The sequence below is a fragment of the Heterodontus francisci genome, chromosome 13, assembly GCF_036365525.1.
Source record: "Heterodontus francisci isolate sHetFra1 chromosome 13, sHetFra1.hap1, whole genome shotgun sequence".
NCBI classification, from domain to species: domain Eukaryota; kingdom Metazoa; phylum Chordata; class Chondrichthyes; order Heterodontiformes; family Heterodontidae; genus Heterodontus; species Heterodontus francisci.
The window spans coordinates 108,318,938-108,344,405 of record NC_090383.1 but is presented as its reverse complement, the minus strand read 5'-3'; the positions used below and the strand labels follow the sequence as shown (position 1 = coordinate 108,344,405).

The window sequence follows — 25,468 nt, the reverse complement described above, 5'->3', positions numbered from 1 at the left end:
GGTTACTCTATCGCCCCCTAGTTAATTCAAGCCGCCGTAACTCCCTTCCCTCCTGCTCCTTCTGGAACATTCTCTCTTTCTCCCTATCTTCCAATTCAAATTTCCTTTGTTCCAATTGTATGTTAGCGAACATTACCCTGGCTGAATCTAATTCCAACCCTGCCTCTGACTCTTTCGAGGGAAAAATGGTTGGCCACAAGTCTTAGAATTTCAGATTTCTTAGCTTTGGCACGGAAGGTAATCCCACACTGCCCAGCCATATTCCTCAACTCTTTTATAGATAGTGCCAGAAAATGGAAGAGAGGGAGAAAGGCAAGAAAATTACAATCACTAGGGAAGTGGTACTGAACAAATTATTGGAGCTGCAGGCTGGCAAGTCCCTGGATCCCGATGGACTTCATTCTAGGGTGTTAAAAGAAGTGGCTAGTGAGATAGTTGATGCGTTAGTTCTAATTTTCCAAAATTCCCTAGATTCAGGGAAGGTTTCTTTTAGATTGGAAAATCACAAATTCCCTTTATTCAAAAAGGGATGGAGACAGAAAGCAGGAAACTACAGGCCAGTTAGCTTAACATCTGTCTTAAGGAAAATGTTAGAAGCTAAAGACGTTGTAGCAGGGTATTTAGAAAAATTCAGGTTAATCAGGCAGAGTCAACACGGTTTTGTGAAAGGGAAATCGCGTTTAAACAATTTATTGGCTTTCTTTGAGGGAGTTCAGGGACACGGCTGATGTCCCTGACTCCTTCACGTGCTGGAAGTGTGTCCAGCTGCAACACTTGTTAGACCACATGAGGGCTCTGGAGCTGCGGATGGACTCACTTTGGAGCATCCGCGATGCTGAGGAGGTCGTGGATAGCACGTTTAGCGAATTGGTCACACCGCAGATTAGGATTGCTGAGGGAGAAAGGGAATGGGTGACCAAAAGGCAGAGCAAGTGCAGGTGTCTCCTGCGGTCATCTCCCTCCAAAACAGGTATACCGTTTTGGATACTGTTGAGGGAGATGGCTCACCAGGGGAATGCAGCAGTAGCCAGGTTCATGGCACTGTGGCTGGCTCTGCTGTTCGGAAGGGCAGGAAAAAGAGTGGAAGGGCTATAGTCATAGGGGATTCGATTGTAAGGGGAGTAGATAGGCGTTTCTGTGGTCGAAAACGAGACTCCCGAATGGTATGTTGCCTCCCAGGTGCACGGGTCAGGGATGTCTCAGATCGGCTGCAGAACATTCTGAAAGGGGAGGGTGAACAGCCAGTTGTCGTTGTGCACATAGGCACCAATGATATAGGTAAAAAACGAGATGAGGTCCTACAAGCAGAATTTAGGGAGTTAGGAGCCAAGTTAAAAAGTAGGACCTCAGAGGTAGTAATCTCAGGATTGCTACCAGTGCCACGTGATAGTCAGAGTAGAAATGAAAGAATAGTCAGGATGAATGCGTGGCTTGAGAGATGGTGCAGGAGGGAGGGGTTCAGATTTTTGGGACATTGGGACCGGTTCTGGGGGAGGTGGGACTATTACAAATTGGCCGGACTGGAACCAATGTCCTTGGGGGTGCGTTTGCTAACTCTGTTGGGGAGGGTTTAAACTAATGTGGCAGGGGGATGGGAACCAAATGAGGAGGTCAGTGGACAGTAAGGAAGTAGTAACTAAAGCCTGTAAGGAACTAGATAATGAAGTCAGCATGACTAAGGGAAAGAGTAGACAGGGAGCAGATGATGAATGCAAAGGGACTGGTGGTCTGAGGTTCATTTGTTTTAATGCAAGAAGTGTAGTAGGTAAGGCAGATGAACTTAGGGCTTGGATTAGTACCTGGGCGTATGTTATTGCTATTACTGAGACTTGGTTGAGGGAAGGGCATGATTGGCAACTAAATATCCCAGAATATCGATGCTTCAGGCGGGTTAGAGAGGAAGGTAAAAGGGGTGGAGGAGTTGCATTACTGGTCAAAGAGGATATCACAGCTGTGCTGAAGGAGGGCACGATGGAGGACTCAAGCAGTGAGGCAATATGGGCAGAACTCAAATAGGAAGGGTGCGGTAACAATGTTGGGGCTGTACTACAGGCCTCCCAACAGCGAGCGTGAGATAGAGGTACAAATATGTAAACAGATTATGGAAAGATGTAGGAGCAACAGGGTGGTGGTGATAGGAGATTTTAATTTTCCCAACATTGACTGGGATTCACTTAGTGTTAGAGGTCTAGAAGGAGCAGAATTTGTAAGGAGCATCCAGGAGGGTTTTCTCGAGCAGTATGTAAATTGTCCAACTCTGGAAGGGGCCATACTGGACCTGGTGTTGGGGAATGAGCCCGGCCAGGTGGTTGAAGTTTCAGTAGGGGACTACTTTGGGAATAGTGATCACAATTCCGTAAGTTTTAGAATACTCATGGACAAAGACGAGAGTGGTCCTAAAGGAAGAGTGCTAAATTGGGGGAAGGCCAACTATACCAAAATTCGGCAGGAGCTGGGGAATGTAGATTGGGAGCAGCTGTTTGAAGGTAAATCCACATTTGATATGTGGGAGGCTTTTAAAGAGAGGTTGATTAGCGTGCAGGAGAGACATGTTCCTGTAAAAATAAGGGATAGAAATGGCAAGATTAGGGAACCATGGATGACAGGTGAAATTGTGAGACTAGCTGAGGAAAAAGGAAGCATACATAAGGTTTAGGAGGCTGAAGAAAGACGAAGCTTTGAAAGAATATCGGGAATGTAGGACCAATCTGAAACGAGGAATTAAGAGGGCTAAAAGGGGTCATGAAATATCTTTAGCAAACAGGGTTAAGGAAAATCCCAAAGCCTTTTATTCATATATAAGGCGTAAGAGGGTAACTAGAGAAAGGATTGGCCCACTCAAGGATAAAGGAGGACAGTTATGCGTGGAGTCAGAGAAAATGGGTGAGATTCCAAACGAGTACTTTGCATCGGTATTCACCGAGGAGAGGGACATGACGGATGTTGAGGTTAGGGGCAGATGTTTGATTACTCTAGGTCAAGTCGGCATAAGGAGGGAGGAAGTGTTGGGTATTCTAAAAGGCATTAAGGTGGACAAGTCCTCAGGTCCGGATGGGATCTATCCCAGGTTACTGAGGGAAGCGAGAGAGGAAATAGCTGGGGCCTTAACAGATACCTTTGCAGCATCCTTAAACACGGGTGAGGTCCCGGAGGACTGGAGAATTGCTAATGTCCCCTTGTTTAAGAAGGGTAGCAGGGATAATCCAGGTAATTATAGACCGGTGAGCCTGACGTCACTGGTAGGGAAGCTGCAGGAGAAGATACTGAGGGATAGGATCTATTCCCATTTGGAAGAAAATGGGCTTATCAGTGATAGGCAACATGGTTTTGTGCAGGGAAGGTCATGTCTTACCAACTTAATAGAATTCTTTGAGGAAGTGACAAAGTTGATTGATGAGGGAAGGGCTGTAGATGTCATATACATGGACTTCAGTAAGGCGTTTGATAAGGTTCCCCATGGTAGGTTGATGGAGAAAGTGAAGTCGCATGGGGTCCAGGGTGTACTAGCTGGATGGATAAAGAACTGGCTGGGCAACAGGAGACAGAGAGTAGCAGTGGAAGGGAGTTTCTCAAAATGGAGACGTGTGATCCGTGCTGGGACCACTGTTGTTTGTGATATACATAAATGATTTGGAGGAATGTATAGGTGGTCTGATTAGCAAGTTTGCATACGACACTAAGATTGGTGGAGTAGCAGATAGTGAAGGGGACTGTCAGAGAATACAGCAGAATATAGATAGATTGGAGAGTTGGGCAGAGAAATGGCAGATGGCGTTCAATCAGGGCAAATGCGAGGTGATGCATTTTGGAAGATCCAATTCAAGAGTGAACTATACAGTAAATGGAAAAGTCCTGGGGAAAATTGATGTACAGAGAGATTTGGGTGTTCAGGTCCATTGTTCCCTGAAGGTGGCAACGCAGGTCAATAGAGTGGTCAAGAAGGCATACGGCATGCTTTCCTTCATCGGACGGGGTATTGAGTACAAGAGTTGGCAGGTCATGTATAAGACTTTGGTTCGGCCACATTTGGAATACTGCGTGCAGTTCTGGTTGCCACATTACCAAAAGGATGTAGATGCTTTGGAGAGGGTGCAGAGGAGGTTCACCAGGATGTTGCCTGGTATGGAGGGCGCTAGCTATGAAGAGAGGTTGAGTAGATTAGGATTATTTTCATTAGAAAGACGGAGGTTGAGGGGGGACCTGATTGAGGTGTACGAAATCATGAGAGGTATAGACAGGGTGGATAGCAAGAAGCTTTTTCCCAGAGTGGGGGATTCAATTACTCGGGGTCACGAGTTCAAAGTGAGAGGGGAAAAGTTTAGGGGGGATATGCGTGGAAAGTTCTTTACGCGGAGGGTGGTGGGTGCCTGGAACGCGTTGCCAGCGGAGGTGGTAGACGCGGGCACGATAGCGTCTTTTAAGATGTATCTGAACAGATACATGAATGGGCAGGAAGCAAAGAGATACAGATCCTTAGAAAATGGGAAACATGTTTAGATAGAGGATCTGGATCGGCGCAGGCTTGGAGGGCCGAAGGGCCTGTTCCTGTGCTGTAATTTTCTTTGTTCTTTTGCTCTTTGAGTTACATGTTCTGTGGATAAAGGGGAACAAGTGGATGTATTGTACTTAGATTTTCAGAAGGCATTTGATGAGGTGCCACATCAAAGGTTATTGCAGAAAATAAAAGCTCATGGTGTAGGGGGTAACATATTGGCATGGATAGAAGATTGGTTAGCGAACAGGAAACAGTCGGCATGAATGGGTCATTTTCTGGTTGGCAAGATGTAACGAGTGGTGGGCCACAGGGATCTGTGCTGGTGCCTGAACTTTTTTCAATTTATATAAATGACTTCGATGAAGGGACCGAAGGTATGGTTGCTAAATTTGCTGATGACACAAAGATAGGTAGGAAAGTAACTTGTGAAGAGAACATGAGGCTACAAAGGGATGTAGATAGGTTAAGTGAGTGGGCAGAGACCTGGCAAATGGAGTATAATGTTGGAAAATATGAAATTGTCCACTTTGGCAGGAAGAATAAAAAAGAAGCATATTATCTAAATGGTGAGAGATTGCAGAGCTCTGAGATGCAGAGGGATCTGGGTGTCCTCGTGCATGATTCACAAAAGGTTAGTTTGCAGGTATAGCATGTAATTAGGAAAGCTAATAGAATGTTATCATTTATCGCGAAGGGAATTGAATACAAAAGTAGGGAGGTTATGCTTCAGCTATCCAGGGCATTGGTGAGAACACATCTGGAGTACTGTGTACAGTACTGGTCTCCTTTTATTTGAGGAAGGATGTAAATCCGTTGGAGGCAGTACAGAGAAGGTTAGCTAGACTAATACCTGGAATGGGTGGCCTGTCTTACGAGGAAAGATTGGACAAGCTAGGCTGGTATCCGCTGGAATTTAGAAGAGTGAGAGGCGACTTGATTGAAACGTACAAGATCCTGAGGGGTCTTGACAGGGTGGATGTGGAAAGGATGTTTCTCTTTGAGGGAGAATCTCGAACTAGGGGTCACTGTTTAAAAATAAGTGGTCGCCCATTTCAGACAGAGCTGAGAAATCTTTTAGATTTAGACTTAGAGATACAGCACTGAAACAGGCCCTTCGGCCCACCGAGTCTGTGCCGACCATTAACCACCCATTTATACTAATCCTACACTAATCCCATATTCCTACTACATCCTCACCTGTCCCTATATTCCCCTACCACCTACCTATACTAGGGGCAATTTATAATGGCCAATTAATCTATCAACCTGCAATTCTTATGGCTTGTGGGAGGAAACCGGAGCACCCGGAGGAAACCCACGCAGACACAGGGAGAACTTGCAAACTCCACACAGGCAGTACCCAGAATTGAACCCGGGTCGCTGGAGCTCTGAGGCTGCGGTGCTAACCACTGCGCCGCCCCAAAGGGTCGTGAGTCTTTGGAATTCTCTTAATCAAAAGGCAGTGGAAGCAGAGTCTTTGCATATGTTTAAGGCAGAGGTAGATAAATTCTTGATAAGCAAGGGGCTGAAAGGTTTATCGGAGGTAGGTGGAAATGTGGAGTAATCAGTTCAGCCATGAACTTATTGAATGGCGGAGCAGGCGTGAGGGGTCGAGTGGCCTACTCCTGCTCCTAATTTGTATGGTCCTATGGCCTTGAACTTATCCCAAGGTACTTCACCCTGGCTTGGGGAGGTACTGGCTTAGGATGCAAGCATATTCGTATTCTAGCAACACAGACCAGAAGAAAACCTGTATTGAAGCCTTTTTTTTGATGGGGATCAATTTGATTTCCCACTATCAATTTCTCGTTTGTGGGTACAATGCCGGACTAGAGCCCCCAAATTTCTGTTGCAACCGGGTGAGCAAGGGGTCTTGGGCAAAGTTCCTTACGACTAAATTAATATTTTCCATTTGGCATGTGGGTTTTCTGCCACACTGTCCATGTGAATTGTCTTTGGACATTTGACGACATTGAAGATGCCATGTAAATGCAAGTTGTTACTTTATTTTCCCCAACTTAATCCTTGGGTAAGGTCACCCGTTATTATTTGTTATTTCTGCATGTATATCTGAGTTGTCTACGTGTCTCTTCATCTGTCTCCTTCCTTTTGTTCAGTGGTTTAAAATGCAACACCAATAGAGCTACTGTTCCTTTCATATTACTCCTCGACTCTTGCCAAGTATTGTCATCTTTTACACCATTTCCTGCTTTCTAACAGTACAATCCCACTGAGCTGGAACAAAGTAAGAGAGGTGTTCAAGGAGGGTGGTGTAGTTGACTGTCAGGCTGTAGAGAGGATGAGGAGAGAAAATGCAGCATGTCACAGTAAAGCTTTGGGGAAACCCTGGGTTGACATGTTAGGGGACATGTTTGATGGAGGTGTACTGATTGCATTTGGAGAGATAGAAATGGAACCTGGATAAGCTGGTGTTGCAGATGTAGACCATGGATGGAGAGGAAGATTGTGTGGTTAACAAGATAGATGAACTGATAGCTCAAATAAAAATAAATGGGTACAATATGATAGCCATTACAGAAACTTGTTTGCAAGGTGACCAAGGCTGAGAACTAAATATTTTTTATAGATACAGCACTGAAACAGGCCCTTCGGCCCACCGAGTCTGTGCTGACCATCAACCACCCATTTATACTAATCCTACATTAATCCCATATTCCTACCACATCCCCACCTTCCCTCAATTCTCCTACCACCTACCTATACTAGGGGCAATTTACAATGGCCAATTTACCCATCAACCTGCAAATCTTTGGCTGTGGGAGGAAACCGGAGCACCCGGCCAGAAAACTCACGCGGTCACAGGGAGAACTTGCAAACTCCGCACAAGCAGTACCCAGAATCGAACTGCTGGAGCTGTGAGGCTGCGGTGCTAACCACTGCGCCACTGTGTATTCAAAGGTATTTGATATTTCGGAAGGACAGTAAGAAAGGAGAAGGAGGTGGGGTAGCTCTTGATAAAGAATGAGGTGAGTACAGTAGTGAAAAATGATCTTGGCGCAGAAGATCAAGATGTAGAATCAGTTTGGGTGGAGATAAGAAATGGCAAAGGAAATAAGTCACTGGTATGTTTATAGGCACCCTAATAGAACAGAATATAAATCAAGAAATAATGCCAGCTTGTAGGAAAGGTACTGCAATAATTGTGGGTAATTTTAATATTCATATGCAGTGAACTAATCAAATTGGTAAAGGTGGCCTGGAGGATGTGTTCGTAGAGTGTATTAGGGGTGGTTTCTTAATACATTCTGGAACCAACCTGGGAGCAGACTATTTTAGACTTGGTAATGTGTGATGAGACAAGATTAATAAATGACCTTATGTGAAGGAATCCTCTAGGCAAGAGTGATCATAACATGATAGAATTTCGCATTCTGTTGGAGGGCGAAACGTTTGGATCTGAGGTGAGTGTCTTGAACTTAAATTAAAGGCAATTACAAGGGTATGAAGACAGAGCTGGCTAAAGTGGACTGGGAAAATAAAAGGTAGGATAGTAGGGAAGTTGTTGCAGACATTTAAGGAAATATTTCATAACATTCCACAGAGATATATTCCATTGAGAAAGACAGACTCTGAGAAGGATGCACCATCCATGGCTAACTAATGAAGTTAAGGATGGTATCAAATTGAAAGAAAAGGCATATAATGCTGCAAAGATTATTGTTAGGCCAGGAGATTGGGAAAATTTCAGAAACCAACAGAGGTTGACTTTTTTTTTAAACAGAGAAATTAGAATGTGAGAAGATAGCAAGCAATATAAAAACAGTAAATGCTTGAACAAATGTATAAAAAGGAAGAGAGTAGCTAAAGTAAGTGTTGGTCCCTTTGCAGATGTGACTGTGGAATTATTAATGGGAAAAAAGGAATTGGCAGAGACTTTGAGCAAGTATGTTGTATCTTTTTACAATAGAGGACACAAAAAGCATCCCAAAAAAAGCAGAAAATCAAGAGGCAAAAAGAGGTACAATCACTATCACAAGAGAAAACGTACAAAGAAAACTAACAGGGCTAAAGGCTGACAAGTCCCCTGGATCTGATGGCCTGCATCCTAGGGTCTTAAAAGAAGTGGTTACAGAGATAGTGGATGTAATCTTCCAAAATTCCCTGGATTCTGAAAAGGTCCCAGCAGATTGGAAAACTGCAAAGTAACACCTTTATTCAATAAAGTGGGGCCACAGAAAGCAGGAAACTATAGGTCAGTTAGCCTAATATTTGTCATTGGAAAAATGCTAGAATCCATTATTAAGGAAGTAGTAGCAGGTCATTAGAAAATCATAATGTAATCAGGCAGAATCAGCATGGTTTTATGAAAGGGAGATTGTATTGACAAAATTATTAGAGTTCTTAGAGAATGTAACAAGCAGGGTTGAAAAAGTGGAACCCATCAGATGTAGCGTATTTAGATTTTCAAAAGGCATTCGATAAGATGCCGCATAAAAGGTTACTGCACAAGATAAGAACTCATGGTGTTGTGGATAATATATTAGCATGAATAGAGGATAAATGGGGCATTTTCAGGTTGGCAAACTGTAACTAGTGGAGTGCCACAGGGATCAGTGCTGGGGCCTCAATTATTTATGATCTATAATAATGACCTGGATGAAGGGACCGTGTGTATTGTAGCCAAATTTGTAGACGATACAAAGATAGGTCAGAATGCAAGTTGTGAGGAGAACACCAAGTGTCTATAGATAGGTTAAGTGAGTAGGCAAAAATTTGGCAGATGGAGTATAATGTGGGAAAATGTGAGGTTGTTCCCTTTGGCAGGAAGAATGGAAAAGCAGAATATTATTTACACAGTGAAACTGCGGAATGCTGCAGTACAGAGGGATCTGGTGTCCTTGTGCATGAATCGCAAAAGGTTAGCATGCAGGTACTGCAAGTAATTAGGAAGTCAAATGATGTTGGCATCTATTGCAAGGGAGATGGAGAATAAAAGTAGGGAAGTCTTGCTACAACAATACAGGGCACTGGTGAGACCTTACTTGGAGTACCTAGAGTTTTGGTCTCCTTAGCCAATCCTCTATTTGTGCTAGGGTTGTTTTCTTTGAAATAGAGGAGGCTGAGGAAAGACTTAATTGAAGTGTATAAAATTATGAGGGGTCTAGATAAAGTGGATAGGAATGACCTATTGGTTGAGGGGTCCATAACCGGGGGCATAGATTTGGGGTAAGAAGTTTAGAGGGGATACGAGGAGAGATTTTTTGCTGCCTGAAAGGGTGGTCGAAGCAAAAACTCTCATAACATTTAAAAAGTACTTGGATAAGCACTTGAAGTGCTGTAACCTACAGGGCTATGGACCAAGAGCTGTAAAGTGGGTTTAGGCTATATGGCTCTTTGTCAGCCTGCACGGACACTATGGGCCGAATGGCCACCTCCTGTGCTGTGAATTTATATGATTCTGTGCAAGCATCAGAAGTATCTTTCTTCATCAAATCATGAGTTCTTCTTGAAAGTGAATTCTTATGAATTGGTACATGATAAGTTTGTATACTTTGGAAAAGCCATGCCATCTTTATAACCAGATTTTAGATTCTAACAGTAACTGATTTCCTCCTCTTGATGTTGTTCAAAATAGTATTGGATTATCAATATTTAGTATTTGAACACTAACTTGTCAAAGTAGATAACATTGATGAGGTTTCTCTTGTCAAACTGTCTTCTGCTACAAGTTGGTGAGCTTCATGCTATACCTCCATACATGTATATTTCCATAAAAATGAACACTTGTGGCTGTCATGAGTTATAATTCATTTTGGTGTAACCCAGATGGAAGTGATTTGCTTACATCAGATATATCCCCCAAAATTTTGGTAATGTATATTTTTGGGAATTTTCGTACTTTGGTAAGGCAGATAATTGTGAATTAATCATAATTTTAAATATACAAATTATAAAATGTTTGTGCTAAATATTTGAAATTGTTCATTACTTAATTTTGTGACAGCATTTCATTTTTCCTGATCTATCGTTCTTTGGTCAAGATGGTAGGCTGGCAAGTTGCAGACAAGGCCCTACCAGTGTGCTTCTGTAGTTGCTTGGAGGTGTGTAAGAATAGTTTTTTTTTCCACACCCTTTTTATTTGATTATCAATCTCATAAATACTTGCTACCAAAGGCACATTTCCAATCTTTGGACTGTCCATTATCCTTATGAAGCATTTCTTAGTCAATTGTAACACAGGTGAATTGCACAGTCCTGCAGCAACATTGTTCCTCAAATTCTGCCTGAATACTGCTGCAAATAGTGCAATGCACTGTCTTAGGGCAAGCGATGAAGTCATGATTATGTTGGCCTGTTGCAAGCTGTTGCATCATCCAACTACTGTAAAATTTTATCTGAAGATATTGCTATTAATGTTTTCTCCATTTCCCCTCATTCTATGAAGGTAAAACAACTGTTGCAGAAAGCTTTAGTTTTACTTTGGACATTCTCATTTGCTATTTTGTTACAGTTGTGCAATTATAGTGACAATGTAAATTTATCGTACAAAATTAATACATACAGGCTTGCTGAGGCTCCCAGATTTTCAGTAAATTAACCAGATAAGCATCAAAGAACTGCAACTTTTTTGATTAAACAATGGTGACACAGAAAAAATTGTATTCCTATACGTGGAAGAAGGAAATGGCTTTTATTCAGAAAATAGCATGAAGATTATCAGCTTTTCAGATTGGTTGCGAGCTACAGCATTCAGCTGATGCAGTTCTTTAATGTGGGTTACACTGCTTTCGACCACAGAAACAAGACGGTCTTTGTCCTTGGCCATTTAAGAGGAACTGAAATTCTCGGAGTATCATGCATTTCTGTTTTAAAAATTATCTGTGATCTGAAGTCAAGAGGGGGGTCTTGGATGACTTCATTTTTATCATCGTGAAAGCCATTTGATCAGTTTCAACAGGCAGTATTATCATTAAATGACAAATGATCTTGCTTTGCCACAGTTTTTAGGACTGTCTAAATGAGGGTGGGCAAAACAATAGAATGCTAAAGAATAATTTATTACTCATGAGAACTAGCAGTATTAAAAAAAAAAGCACAAGGTCACGTAGGAAGAATTCATCTTTTACTCTTGTAGCCCTTGAAAAATGAGTTTTTTTTGCCCTTGAAGAATGGAATTCTTTTTAAACACTGTCTTTTCAGATCAACTTCATTAGATCGCAAACTGCAGGAATAACCTACATTTGGACCCGAAGACTTTCCCTTCCAATGCAATGTAAACGCATCTCTGCTGAACTGTTTGGGATTACTCTTTTTGGTGCTGAGATGCACCTCTGCTATCCTTAGATTTGAAGAATTTTTGCTGCAATTCATCTTTTAGGTTAATAACAGCCCTAGTAACTCTGCTCCTGATTTCTGTTGGAAGCTCATTCACGTAACACTTAACAGAGTAGACATTCATCTCTATGACGTTGTTTTCCTCAGATATAGAATGTGATCTTGAGCTTTTCAGACAGATTATACTGAATTGTCTTAGCTCCCAATGTGGCAGCTTTTTGGAAAGCAGCAACACTTTCCAGCTTCTGAATGGCAGAAAGTTAAAATCTAAGGTTTTGACTTTGTGTTCCTGTCAAATTTCAGTAAGTACACATGGTGTTTGGTGTTTTGCCAGCTGTTTGCTCATCTGTATTTCAAGTTGTTCTTGATGCTGAAAATCTGACTTGGATTTCATCAAGATTAAAGCCGAAATATGGACTGAACATTGTTCTGGACTCCACATTATTTCAATACCAAAACAGTGATTTGGAAAATTAGCGAGTGCCAGATAATTAAAGGTGAGGTTACTGACTCAGGTTCTTTTCAGAACACGTTGGTCAGTAGTTACAGTTCCAAAATGAGAACAGAAAGTGCTGGAAATACTCAGCGGGTCTGGCTGCATCTGTGGAGAGAGAAACAGAATTCACGTTTCAGGTCTGTGACCTTGTTCTGCAGGTTTGTGGATATGATGCCATAGACTTCTGCTACATCAAGACAGTCAGTGTGAGTCTTGACAAAATTATTGCAAAATCTCTCAAGTGGCTTATGCTGCTTGACCATAAAGATATATATGTAGCGAATGAGAAGGCAGGCTATTTTCATTTGTAGTGTGATAGACAAGTAAGTGGACAACCACATGAATATCAACGTTTAGTGAAGCAACAGCTCAACAATCCAAACAGAGCTTTAAAACTCCAGATCTATATTACTTTCGCATTGAATGTTGGGATGAATGCTTAGGGTGAAAGATGAGGACAGCTCTGTAACTAAAGAGGGATCCTCCTTCTCAGATTACAAGTTTGAAAACCCGGCCTTGAGTTCTTCATAAAATCTTTCAATTCCATGACATGACTTTTTTGCAGTTTTGTTTTCTGATGGATGTTATTAGAATTAGCTCACAAATAGATTTGGGCTTTAATCTTGACCATCATTTCTTAATGAATTTATCCAAAACTCATCTTTATAGCTTGTTTTCATAAAAGGGGTATGGAAGTCTAATCCAATTCATTTTCCTGTTACTACTTGGAATTTGAATTTGCTGAACTCTGTCAGACAAATGAACACACTTCTGTGCATTAAAGAAAAAGAGATTCACATTTATATAGCGCCTTTCATGACCCCAGGATGTCCTAAAACTCTTTACAGCCAATCAAGTACTTTTGGATGGAGGAAATGTAAAGCACACTATGTGGTATTTCTGCATTTTTTTTTTAAGTTAAAACTTCATTAACATATAGTATGGCCCCATAATTCTGTAAGTTAGAAGGAGGTCATATGTTCTTTGTATTCATATCAGCTCTTCAACTGGAGTTATCTACTAATCCCATTTTCCTGCTTTTTTCCCCTTTTTCATATGTTCTTTCCTTTTTTTATGTGTTCTTTCAAATGCTTATCTAATTTTCTTTTAAATAATGCTATATTCTCCACCTCACTAGCCATTGTGGAAAAGCATTCCCTGTTCCAGTAACACACTTGGTGCAAAAAAAATTATTTTCCCCTTTCATTCTTCTAGTGATAACACTAAATTTATGCCTTGGTGCCAATTTATCAAACAGTGGAAGCAATCATTCAGTACCTTCTCAAGACCTTTTATAATTTTGAAAACCTCTATTAGATTTCCCCTTAATCTTAACTGCTCCAGTAGAGAGAAGCCTTACTTTTCTTCAAGCTTTTCTTCTCATCTGTAACCCCTTATTAATGACATGTCTTCTGTAGAGATCTGCAGCTCACTAGATGAACCAAAGTGGCCTATTCTAGTCCTTACATAGAATTCTATGTAAGGCATTGCATAGAATACACAGAAACTACAGCATAGAAGTAGTCCATTTGGCCAGTCTTTGTGCTCCACACAAGTCTCCTCCCACTCTGTTTACTTCATCTTGCCCTATCAACATATCCCGTTATTCCTTTTTCATGTACTTATCTAGCTTCCCCTTAATTCCAGTGCATTCTTATCTTCCTGTGATATTTTAATGACTCTTTACTGTATCCTTTTGATGGGTCTCATATCCCTTCTGCAGTGGGGTTCCTAGAACTGGATGCAATACTCCATTGGTCTAACCAATAAAACCCAGAATCCCATTTGTCTTTAAATGGCTTTTTTTGCTGCGCTTGCATTTTTAAAGAATCCTGAATATGCATTCCTAGATATGTATTCCTCCACCTTGCTAACAATCTTACTGAATAGGGTATAATTCCTTTCACTGTTATTTTTCTTCATTTCACTTCATTGAAGTGGTGTGCTAGCTATCTGCCTATTAGCTAAGTTGGCTATGCTCCTACAATCTCCTTAACTCTTCCTTGCAGTTATTCATGCCTCCCAATTTGGTATATACAACCACTTTATCATTCCTTGTGCCAATTTGATATTGTAATATATGTACAGTAAATCGAATTATACACAGGACAATCAATTTCCAATTTACTGAAATTTCAAATGCAATTTTCATATTTATCAATTTCTATTGAGGTTCATAAACTTGTGTATATGTCCTTCAGCTTTTCATGTAAGCTAAAAGTTCTTTTGCACATTAAACTTTGTGGTATGGGCTTCTGTTGGATGGATAAAGAAAATTTATGTGCACTGTCTGATCCAGTATGATGACCTGGCTGTTTGAACTTAAATCTCAATAACTGAAGTATTGTAACACTGTTTGTAAGCTGTAACTTTTCCATAGTGATTTTAGTTGACAGTGCTTTAATAAAACTGAATTTGTCAGTCTCGTTTCTTTTTATTTGGCCTCCAAGTTATCAGTAGTAAGGTTCCACTATACTGAGTTTTAAGAGTGTGATAAATTTATTAAACACAGTCTAGGGAAAAATGACATCAAGTTGAACTGATCAGTGTCAATATAAGCATGCTTCCTATTCATATCTGTAAACTGGTAGCAGTGGGTGCAAGTTGTTCTGGTACTTGAGATTTTTTTTTAATAGACTCCTTGTTATAGAAGGAAATCAGTGGCAATTTACGGGTTCCATTTTTCTTTGTACAGAAATTAGGAAAAATGTTTAAGCTTACCAGTAGTTGGATATATGTTGCACACATATATACTATATATACTATAAACTACTGTACTATAATCTTCATTTTTTTTAAAGGAAAAATTCTTGCAAAGTAAAGCTGGAGGTTTAATTTTTTGTTAAAGAATGCCAAATATTGCAAATACTTCTACTCTTCGACAAGACATGAAATCAGTTCCCTTGGAGGCAGTTACTTCTGGAGCGATAACGTATTCACATCGTAGCCATTCAAAGTCTGTCATACAGCACATTCACAAATGTCAAACAATAACGCCACTATTTAAGTGGTTGAAAGCTATGCATCTGTTGTGATGCAATGATTCAGTTTACAAAAGGCTTTTGATGCTATGTGGGAAGAGCTTTGCAACATACATAACATAACTCCATAGGAAATCAGAGCAATGTAAAAAGAAATTACATTTAATTGCTTTTGCTGTTGTTTTTTTCCATTGGCTGTTAATTTTCAGAAGCTGCAAGTATCAAGCAGCTGCACATTATAACAGCTGGTGACTTGTGTATAAATTTCCAGCCATCTTCAAATCCAGCAGATTCTGTCATTTCCTGTGATGGCTTCTGACATCTGGCTTTAATCTGCACACAGAATCCACCAACGTTTATGGGAGGATGCATAGTATGCTTCTAGCAATACTGTGGAAAAATAAGTGAACCTAAAAATATTTTTTTCTCTCTCTACAGGATGACGTAGCCTTGAAACAGCATTTGGTAACTGCAGAAAATGAGCTTAACATCCTGGTTTTTGGTGAGCAGCGGAGGTACACGTCACCGGCTGCCACGTGAGATGATCTTTGTAGGCCGGGATGACTGTGAATTGATGTTGCAGGTAACTGACTCAAGAAATATAGCAAGGCTATAGATGCAGTCTTATGCTATATACACATCTGAACTCAAACTGCCAGCAAGATAATTCAAGATTTTCTTTTTGTTTCAATCTCTTGAAGGCATTTATTAAAATAATTTATAGTATTTACAGTAAACCGTATCAGCCAGTAAGAAATTAAAACTCTTGAGACATCAACTTGATCCTGTGAATATTTTTCCTCTTTGTATATATTCGGCTTGGAAGAAGAAAGTAGCAGTTTGAATGAATCCAAAATGAAATGCTTCATTACTGCCACATCTAATATTTGTCTCAAATCCAACATTATTGACTTCAAATTTAATCAGGCTAGTGGTGTAGTGTTTTTTTCAACATGGATTCATTACCATCTTTGCATATGTCACACACAAGTTCATTTCTGTTTTTATGATTTGCCAAAAGAGTTAACCCTAGTGTTTTCCAGCATTTTTTAAAGCTTTTGTTTTCTCTCCCCTCCTCTTTATGCACGTTTATTTTGGATAACTTCATGTTTAAATTTTTTCCAGATGGCCAAAGTGTGCAAAGTCCTGCAGATACGAGTGAGTAGGAAGAATATATGAACAAGTTTTTTTTAGGATTGGAGTTTGTTTCCTAAAGTTGTGTGTCACATTTTAGTGAAATAGAACTTTAAAAAAAAAGTTGTCACATGGATTTAGTGCAGTGTGAATCAGCACTTGCACTTTTCTCGTATCCCTTCTCCTCCCTGAGCAACAAATATGTGCAGACATGAACCCTTTTAGTTTAAAATGGATGAAGAGTAGAAATGAGTACCCAACCTTTGTAAGGTTGCATGTTCTCTTTATTGTGCATCACTTCTTAATGCATTATTTTTGCAACGTAAGAAGGATCATTTTTGAAATCTTTGTGGCCCATTGTATTCAAGTTTGTCTGAAATATCTCTGCTAAAGGAGGAATTAGGTGGCATAGTGTGTCTTGCACCAATCGTCCTGGATTTCAGTCGCACTCAGTTGGGATAAATATCCATTCTGTCTCTTAGCTTTAAGGATTTTAAGTAAAAAGAGTTTGAGAAGTCTCAACCCAGTTTCTAGTGAACATAGATCTGTCGCTCGATTTGATCCTTATTTGGCATTACATTGGCAGTCTTGCTCAGAAAAACCATAAAGAAACTTGGTGTGAAAGGTGGAACTGTTGCACTGTTGCAGAATGCAGTGCTCTTCTAGGTGCATTCTTGAATTAATTAAAGGAGAGCTTTACTTTGTGACTGTTGGTGCTATACCTGCTGGAAGTGTTTGGTGGATAGCATTGTGTTTTTCACAGTAATCCGTTGCTTGTTGAAAAAATAGTTGCCAGAAAAAGGGATGAAAATAATGCAGTTAAAAAAATTTCAAATATCTGGGTGCCCAGCCTACCCAAACATCTTTGATTCTCTTACCAGCTTCTGGTAAGTCTTTATTGTAACTTTGAAAGTTGTATAAACAAAATGCAGTCTACTCTTAATTCAGTTGTTCTTAAATCCAGTGATTCAAAGTAAGCAATTACAATAAAGCATATTCAAATTATCGGTGACTTGGAATTAATAGATGTGGACTATAAAGGTCTCCAAACTCATTGTTTATTTACACTCTGCAGTGCTGAACAGATATGAATGCATTAAACCGTAATGCATGTTATTAGGATGTAGTGTGAATGTGGCTGGAATTTGAGCCTTGCAGAACGTTGTGTGGTTTTCTTCGATGACTAGAAGTGATCTAACCTAGATGTTTAGCTTTTCCGCTGAGTAGCTGTCCAGTTTAAATGCTGATTTAACATTATTGATTGCTGTTGTTGTAGAATTTCTACTGTGCTTATGTTATCTTTGGCCTCCTTATCTCGAGAGACAATGGGTAAGCGCCTGGAGGTGGTCAGTGGTGTGTGGAGCAGTGCCTGGAGTGGCTATAAAGGCCAATTCTAGAGTGACAGGTTCTTCCACAGGTGCTGCAGAAAAAATTGATTGTCGGGGCTGTTACACAGTTGGCTCTTCCCTTGCCCCTCTCTCTTTTTTCCTGCCAACTGCTAAGTCTCTTCGACTCGCCACACTTTAGCCCCGCCTTTATGGCTGTCCGCCATGCTTATGTACTTTGTACCTAAAATATCTAAAACTTCTGCACTTGATCTGGTTTGGCCACTGTGTATACTAGTATAAAAACACCTGGATGTCCAATTAAAACAACTTCGGAACTATTAATGTCTTTTGCTGAATAATTTTAATACCATGATTTATAAACTGTAATAGATATGCCAGTATAGCACATCGGAAGATGGATCTTTCTTTCTTTATTTGTTTATTTAGAGGTACAGCACTGAAACAGGCCCTTCGGCCCACCGAGTCTGTGCCGACCAACAACCACCCATTTATACTAACCCTACAGTAATCCCATATTCCCTACCACCTACCTACACTAGGGACAATTTACAATGGCCGATTTACCTATCCACCTACAAGTCTTTGGCTGTGGGAGGAAACCGGAGCACCCGGCGAAAACCCATGCGGTCACAGGGAGAACTTGCAAACTCCGCACAGGCAGTACCCAGAATCAAACCTGGGTCCCTGGAGCTGTGAGGCTGCGGTGCTAACCACTGCGCCGCTGTGTTGACTTTTAGAGAATATCAACATGTGTTTTGAATGGTTCAGCATTGTGTTTTTATTTTAACATAATTTTCCTGCTCATTGTCTAAATGTAAGCAAAAGCATTTGCAAAGTCAAAGCGGGGATACTCATTGCTAACAAGCTCTGTCTAATGTCAGTGTTACCAGTATATTGCTCATTGGTTTTATATGTGTGGGTGTTTTCAGCAACAAAAAAATTCTCTTCTGTACCTATATGATCTCAATATGTCAGGAAATAGCTCCACAGATACCATTTTCCCTGTTACATAAGAACATTGGAGCAGGCGTAGACCATTCGGCCCCTCAAGCATGCTCCACCATTCAATAAGATCATGATATGATTGTGGCCTTAACTCCACTTTCCTGCCTGCCCCCAATAAACCTTTTCTCCCTTGTAGATCAAAACTTTGTCTAGCCCAGCCTCCACAGCTGTCTGGAGAAGAGCATTCCAAAGATTAATGAAACAGCCCCCTAATTCTAGATTCCCCCACAAGGAGAAAAATCCTCTCAGCATCTACCCGGTCAGGTCTCCTTAGAATCTCACATGTTTCAATAAGATCACCTCTCATTCTTCTAAACTCTCATTAGTATAGACCCAACCTGCTCAGTCTTTTCTCAACCTAGCTATACCCGTTTGCAGACTCTTGGTCTCCTCACAACTTGCTTTCCTACCTATCTTTATATCATCAGCAAATTTGGCTATGATACTTTTGGTCCATTCATCCAAGTCATTAATATAGATCGTAAATAGTTGAGGCCCCACACTGATGCCTGTGGTGCCCCACGAGTTACAGTTTGCTAACCTGAAAATGCCCCATTTATCTTGACTTTGTTTCCTGTTAGCCAATCCTCTATCCATGCTAATATACCCGAAACACCATCTTGTGTAGTAACCTTTTATGTGGCACATTAGCGAATGCTTTTTTGGAAATACTAGGATGCAGGCCATCAGGTCTAGGGAATTTGTCAGCCTTTAGTCCTATTCGTTTTCCTAGTGCTTTTTCTCTCATAGTGATTGTTTTAAGTTTCTCCCTCCCTTTAGCCTTTTGATTTTCTGCTATTCTTGGGATGCTTTTTGTGTCTTATACTGTGAAGACAGATACAAAAATCTTGTTCAAAGTCTCTACCATTTCCTTTCCCATTATTAATTCCCTGGTCTCATCCTCTAAGGGACCAACACTTACTTCAGCTACACTCTTCCTTTATGTGTATTTGTAGAAGCATTTACTGTCTTTTTTATATTTCTTGCTAGTTTACTCTCTCACTCTAATTTCTCTTTTTTTTTAAGTCCTCCTCTGCTGGTTGCTAAAATTTTCCCAATCTTCTGTCCTACCAATAATCTTTGCAGCATTGCACGCCTTTTCTTTCAATTTGATAGTATCCTTAACTTCCTTAGTTAGTCACAGATGGTGTATCCTTCTCAGAGTCTTTCTTTCTCAATATCTTTGAGCATTATGAAATATCTCCTTATATGTCTGCCCCTGCTTCTCTACTGTCTTTCTTTTAATTTATTTTCCCAGTCCACTTTAGCCAATTCTTCATACCCTTGTAATTGCCTTTATTTAAGTTTAAGACACTCATTTCCGATCCAAACCCCTTGCCCTCAAACTGAATGTGAAATTCTATCATGTTGTGATCACTTTTGCCTAGCGGATACTTTACTATGAGGTTATTTATTAATTCTGCCTTATTACACATGACCAACTCTAAAATAGCCTGCTCCTGGGTTGGTTCCAGAACGTATTGTTCTAAGAAACTGGCCCTTATACACTTTATGCACCCATCCTCTAGGCTGCCTTTGCCAATTTGATTAGTCCAATCGATATGAAGATTAAAATTGCCACAGTTATTGCTGTACCTTTCCTACAAGCCCCTATTATTTCTTGATTTATACTCTCTCCTACAATGTGGCTACTCTTAGAGGGCCTATAAACTATTCCCTCCAGTGACTCCTTTCCCTTGCTATTTATTATCTCCAACCAAATTGATTCTACATCTTATCTTACCTAATTAATGTCTCTGGACTTCAGCTCTCGGGTCTCGCTGTGTCCCGCTTGCACTCTGACCACTCCTAGTTCTGTAAAAGACCAGAACAGCACCTGTTCCCACACTGCGCCCAATTCCCACACTCACCAAATTCCCGGCTTCAGAACTTTGTTCATGCATAGATTCAGTGGGAGGCTTGCTTCAGCAGTATAGGGAAGACACCCTGGCCAGGTTTTTCCCTAATCCACCTCCTGTATGCAGCTTTACTTTCCTAGTGCATTACATCAATCTTAATCTGTTTTACTAATGAATGCTTTAACTGTCCATTTACCTCAATGCTATATGCAACTGACTAATTGCTTCAAGGATTCAAAAGACAATAATGCCTTACATTTGGACTTGATTCCTGCCGTGCACAAATGATAGTGAAGACTAACGATCACCTAGATATTTTTTTACTTTCCGATATAAATCAGTCTGTGTAAGAGTATTCTGTACTCATCCTTTTTATACCAAAATATGTATGAAATACTTATCACAAAGGCAGATTCTGTCATTGTGCTAATTTACTTGAATGTACCCCAGACTTTTCAGTACAGTTGAACATGCATAGAAGATAGAAGTTTACAGCACAGAAACGGGGCATTTAGTCCAACAGGATCATGCTCCACATGAGCTTTTAATCACTTAATATTTCTTTTAAAAATGCTTTTTCCTTCACTATCGTTAATCAGTAGTCTTTTATAGTATATTTTTAGTGTAAAATGTACACTTTTTCTGTAAATCCTGACTCCTTTTATAGTCATGTTATAACTTATTTTAATTGAGCAACAAATCTTTTTGAACCATGTCCAATTTTGTTTTACCAGAATTAGATGCCAAACTACTGAATACTTTATGGAACTTTGGACAATGATTAATATTAAAAAATAGTAGAAATACTGGAGGAATGGGTGGAACAGTGAGCTGCAGTTCATACTAAGTTGTTGGGGATGTATAAACATATGAAGGTGATGAACGGGGAAAGGCGTTCTGGTTCATCCAGCCTGTCCCGCACCATTGCGCTACTTTGTGTATTACAATATATACACGTCTCATCCCACCCAAAACCATGTGATGTATTGAATAAGTATTTCTCGAATCTCCATGCATTATGTGAGGGTCAGGAAACATGGGAGGGCGTGATCTTGTGAGGATCTCTGTGTGAATACATTCTTTGGCTCCTGACACAAAATCACAATTTCAGGAAAACCGTTCTGCTTACACTACTGATTCGCAGAAACAATAGTGAAAGCCACCTGGGCATAATGTAAAACTAGCAGAAATAAAAATGGGACAGATAGTTAATATTCAAACAAATATTTCGGTGAATTGATAAATCTGATTAACAGTACCCATCCTCGTAGAAATTTACGGCGCAGAAGGAGGCCATTTGGCCCATTGTGTCTGTGCTGGCCGAAAAAGAGCTATTCAGCATAATCTTGCTTTCCAGCTCTTGGACTATAGCTGTGTAGGTTGTGGCACTTCAAATGCATATCCAAGTACTTTTTAAATGCAATGTGGGTTTCTGCCTTTACCACCCTTTTAGGCATTTAATTCCAGACACCCACTACCCCTGGGTGGAAAATAAAATCTCCTCACTTCCTCTCTAATTCTTCTACCTATTACTTTAAATCTATGCCCCTGGTTATTGATCTCTCTGCTCTGAGAAATAGGTCTATCCTATCCACTCTATCTAAGCCCCTCAAAATTTTATATATCTCAATTAACTCCCCTCAGCCTCCTCTGTTCTAAAGAGAATAACCTCAGCCTATCCAATTTTTCCCCATAGCTAAAATTCTCCAGTCCTGACAAAATCCTTGTAAATCTCCTCTGTACTCTCTCTCTCGTGCGATCACATTCTTCCTGTAATGCGTTGACCCTAACCGTTCACAGTAATCTAGCTGCAACCTAAGTAGTACTTTATGTAGTTTATACAGTTCTAGCATAACCTTTCTGCTGTTGTATTCTATGCCTTGGCTAATAAGGGAAAGTATCTTAGCAACCTTATCTACCTGCTCTGCTACCTTTAGGGATCTGTGGACATGCACTTCAAGATCCCTCTGTTTCTGTACATTTCCCAGTGCCGTACCATTTATTGTGTATTCTCTTGCCTTGCTTTCCTCCCCAAAAAGCATTCCTTCACACTTCTTGGGACTGAATTCCATTTGCCACTTTTCTGTCCACCTAATATGTTTTCCTGCAGTTTACAGCTTTCTTCCTCACTCTTGACCACACAACCTAGTTTTGTATCATCTGCAAACTTCTTGATCATGCCCCCAACATTTAAGTCTAAATTAGTGACATATACCACAAAAAGCAAGGGATCTAGTACTGATCCCTGCAGAACCCAACTGAAAACAGGCTTCCTGTCACAAAAACACCTTTCGACCACTACCCTTTGCTTCCAGCCACTGAAGTCAGTTTTGGATCCAACTTGCCATTTTCCCTTGGGTCCAATGGAGTTTTGTTTTTCTGGCCAGTCTACCATGTGGGACCTTGTCAAAAAGCCTTGCTAAGATCCATGTAGACTACATTAAATACACTGCCCTCATTGACTCTCTTGTTACCTCCTCAAAAATTCAATCAAGTTGGTCAAACATGGCCTTCCCCTATATCCATGCCGACTGTCCTTGACTAATCCGTGTCTTTCTAAATGATGATTAATACTGTCCCTCAGAATTTTTTGCAATAATTCGCCCACCACTGAGGTTAGGCTGACTGGCCTGTAACTACTTGGTCTATCACTTTCTCCCTTTTTTGACAACTGTGCAACGTTAGCAGTGTTTCAATCCTCTGGCATCTTGCTTGTAGCCAAAGAGGGTTGGAAAATGATGGTCAGAGCCTCGCTATTTCCTCCCTTTCTTTAAACAACCTGGGATACATGTATCTGGGCTTGGTGACTTATCTACTTGTAAAGATGCTAAACCCCTAAATATTTCCCTTCTCACTTTATCCCATCCAATATTTCACATCCCACTTCCTTAACGACAAGGTCTGCATCACCCTTCTCTGTTGTGAAAACAGATACAAAGTATTAAGAACAAGGTTCACATCCTCTTCCACACACTCTTTTCCTATTTGGTCTTCAATATTTCTTTGGTTTTCCTCTTGCTGTTTATTTATAAAACATTTTTGTATTGTTCTTCAGTTCAAACTATATAGCCTCATTTGATCTAAAAACAGAAATAATGGAAATATTCAGCAGGTATGGCTAAAGCACTGCAGTGCCCTGTTGGATAGCCTTATATGGGAAATTCCCGACCCGAACCCAACACGTCGTCGGGTCCCGCCCAGGTTGGGTAGCAGGCCTTTACCCATGTACTGATGTAAAGGCCTGCTACCTGACCTGACTCCAACGGGACCCGATGACATGGGCCGTGTCGGGTCGCACTTCAAGGCCCAGCATTCAGGCTCGGTCGGATTTCCTTTGTGAACCTTTAGGTCTGGCAGCAGCTGTGGAGAGAGAAGGAGTTGATGTTGGTCTCATATAATAATCATTCTAGTATACCATCTCTCTCTTCACAGCTGTAATTATTTCTTTAACTAATATTGTGACCCCCTTTTTAACTTCACCCCTACACTTTATATATTCCTCTCGGCTTTCAACACTCTTTAGTTCTCCATATATGACATAAATAGGGCCCTACCAAATTCATGGCTGTGAAAAATGCATCATGGACCGTGAAATTTCGGGTCCTCTGTGAAATAAGCTATTTTGCAAACTTTGTGCATTTTATTCATTGATACAAGGCTCATCTCGCTGATTGCTGGTCTTGTTGTGAACATTGTGCGTTTTAGTGATTGACACAATGCTCAACTCATTGGTAGATGAGGCAGAGCTTCCAGAGGAGTTTTGAGAGAAGCAGTCTCGAGTATTAGCAGACAAGTGAGAATGCCAGAAAGAGCAAATCAAAAATGGCCGCAACCATTACTGCAGCACATTGAGTGAAAGAATTTGGAAGCTAGATTCTGCATGCTGATGGTGGAATACCGTTTTGTACAAGCTGCCATGTTTCACTGGATCACACACAGCAGGCAACAGTTCAACACCACTTAGTCCCAAAGCCATCACAGCAGAAAGGGAGCATCCAGCGCTGCACTGGAAAACGAACACGCAAAAAAAAAAAGCAATGATTTCATCTTTTAAGAAGTCGACAGAAAATCATCAGTTGGTTACAATGGAAAAGTGAATACTTTTGCAAGGGGCAACATACCATTGGAAAAACTTGATCACCCAAAGCTGTGGATATACATTCAAAGTAATGTACAAAATTGTGGTTGCTTGCCTGGTGCAAATAATCTACGACAGGAGGTTTTTGCTAGACATTGCGAGGAGATGAAGTCTCAGATTATCTAAGGCATGTGAGTCTCCATGCTCACATGCAACCACTGACTACAGAGAATAAAGAATATGAGCTGTTTATACTCAGCTTTTTATAATTAGTTTTTGAATATATAATCAATACCATTTGAAACCAGAAACCACCCATACCTTTTTTTCATTTCAAATAGATAATTTGCATGGTTTGTTGCGACACCATGAGTGTAACTCCCTTATTCAAAAATGGAGGGAAACAAAGCAGAAAACTACAGGCCAGTTAGCTTAACATCTGTCATAGGGAAAATTTTAGAAGCTATTACTAAAGACGTTATAGCAGGGCACTTAGAAAAAATCAAGGTAATCAGGCAGAGTCGACATGGTTTTGTGAAAGGCAAATCATGTTTAACCCATGTATTGGAGTTCTTTGAAGAAGTAACGTGTTGTGGATAAAGGGAAACTGGTGAATGTACTGTACTTAGATTTCCAGAAGGTATTTGATAAGGTGCCATGTCAAAGGTTATTGTGCAAAATAAAAGCTCATTGTGCAGCGGGTAACATTGGCATTGAAAGAAAATTGGCTAGCTAACAGAAAGTAGGCATAAATAGGTCATTTTCTGGTTGGAAA

General features: G+C 40.4%; 1 protein-coding gene across 17 annotated transcripts in view; it reads left to right on the top strand.

Annotated features, from left to right (window-relative positions):
* cep170aa (centrosomal protein 170Aa) overlaps positions 1 to 25,468 on the top strand; it is a 174,398-nt gene that overhangs the window by 33,510 nt on the left and 115,420 nt on the right. For 11 of the 17 annotated variants that reach the window (XM_068045370.1, XM_068045375.1, XM_068045371.1 and 8 more), the window contains 2 exons: positions 15,707 to 15,851; positions 16,394 to 16,426. In XM_068045370.1, the coding sequence (XP_067901471.1) occupies positions 15,747 to 15,851; positions 16,394 to 16,426 (138 nt within the window). In that variant the 5' untranslated portion in view covers positions 15,707 to 15,746. The remainder of the gene's footprint in view (positions 1 to 15,706; positions 15,852 to 16,393; positions 16,427 to 25,468) is intronic. The other 6 variants (XM_068045385.1, XM_068045382.1, XM_068045380.1 and 3 more) reach the window with 1 other exon arrangement.